The 628-nt window shown below is 47.0% G+C and overlaps 1 protein-coding gene across 1 annotated transcript in view; it reads left to right on the forward strand.

Annotated features, from left to right (window-relative positions):
• LOC118743753 (flocculation protein FLO11-like) overlaps positions 1 to 628 on the forward strand; it is a gene marked incomplete at its 5' end in the record, with an annotated part of 1,828 nt that overhangs the window by 316 nt on the left and 884 nt on the right. Inside the window, one exon of the mRNA XM_036476516.1 lies at positions 72 to 614. Coding sequence (XP_036332409.1) covers positions 72 to 614 — 543 coding nt within the window. The remainder of the gene's footprint in view (positions 1 to 71; positions 615 to 628) is intronic.

Genomic DNA, 628 nt, shown 5'->3' on the forward strand with positions numbered 1-628 from the left:
GCACAAATGCGGTGGAAACGACCACAAATTCGGTGGAAACGACCACAGCAGATTCTACTGAATCTGAGAAGTCTACTACAGAGCCTTCTGCAGCAGAAACATCAACACTTGAACCAGACGACACCAGCACAGATTCCACTGCAGAAACTGCTGTAGAAGAATCATCAACGCCTGCTACAGAAACATCCACCGCAGACCCTTCTACAACAGAGGCGCCCGCAACTGCTACGGCTAGCCCTCTTCTACTAGAGTCAACTACCAATGGAACAACTGGTCCTTCGCCAAACTCTACTGCCAGTTCCAACAGCAACTCAGATAACTCTAACAGCGATGAAAGTTCATTGAAACCATCACCAAATAGCTCATCAGAAGGGTCTGAACCGAATGCTCCAGCTAGTATAAATAGCAACGAAGACTCCGGAAGCTCTCCTGATAAAGAATCTAACAGCAATGAAAATTCGAGTACAATTGTGAGACCAGAGGGACCATCAGCTGAGTCAGGGCAAAGTTCGCCTGCTAGCAAAAACAGCAACGAAGACTCCGGAAGCTCTCCTGACAAAGAGTCTAACAGTAATGAAAATTCGAGTACAATTGTGAAACCAGAGGGACCATCAGCTGAATCAGCGCA

This window comes from Rhagoletis pomonella, unplaced genomic scaffold (assembly GCF_013731165.1).
Source record: "Rhagoletis pomonella isolate Grant_MI unplaced genomic scaffold, Rhpom_1.0 Rhpom_scaffold_00007, whole genome shotgun sequence".
NCBI classification, from domain to species: Eukaryota; Metazoa; Arthropoda; class Insecta; order Diptera; family Tephritidae; genus Rhagoletis; species Rhagoletis pomonella.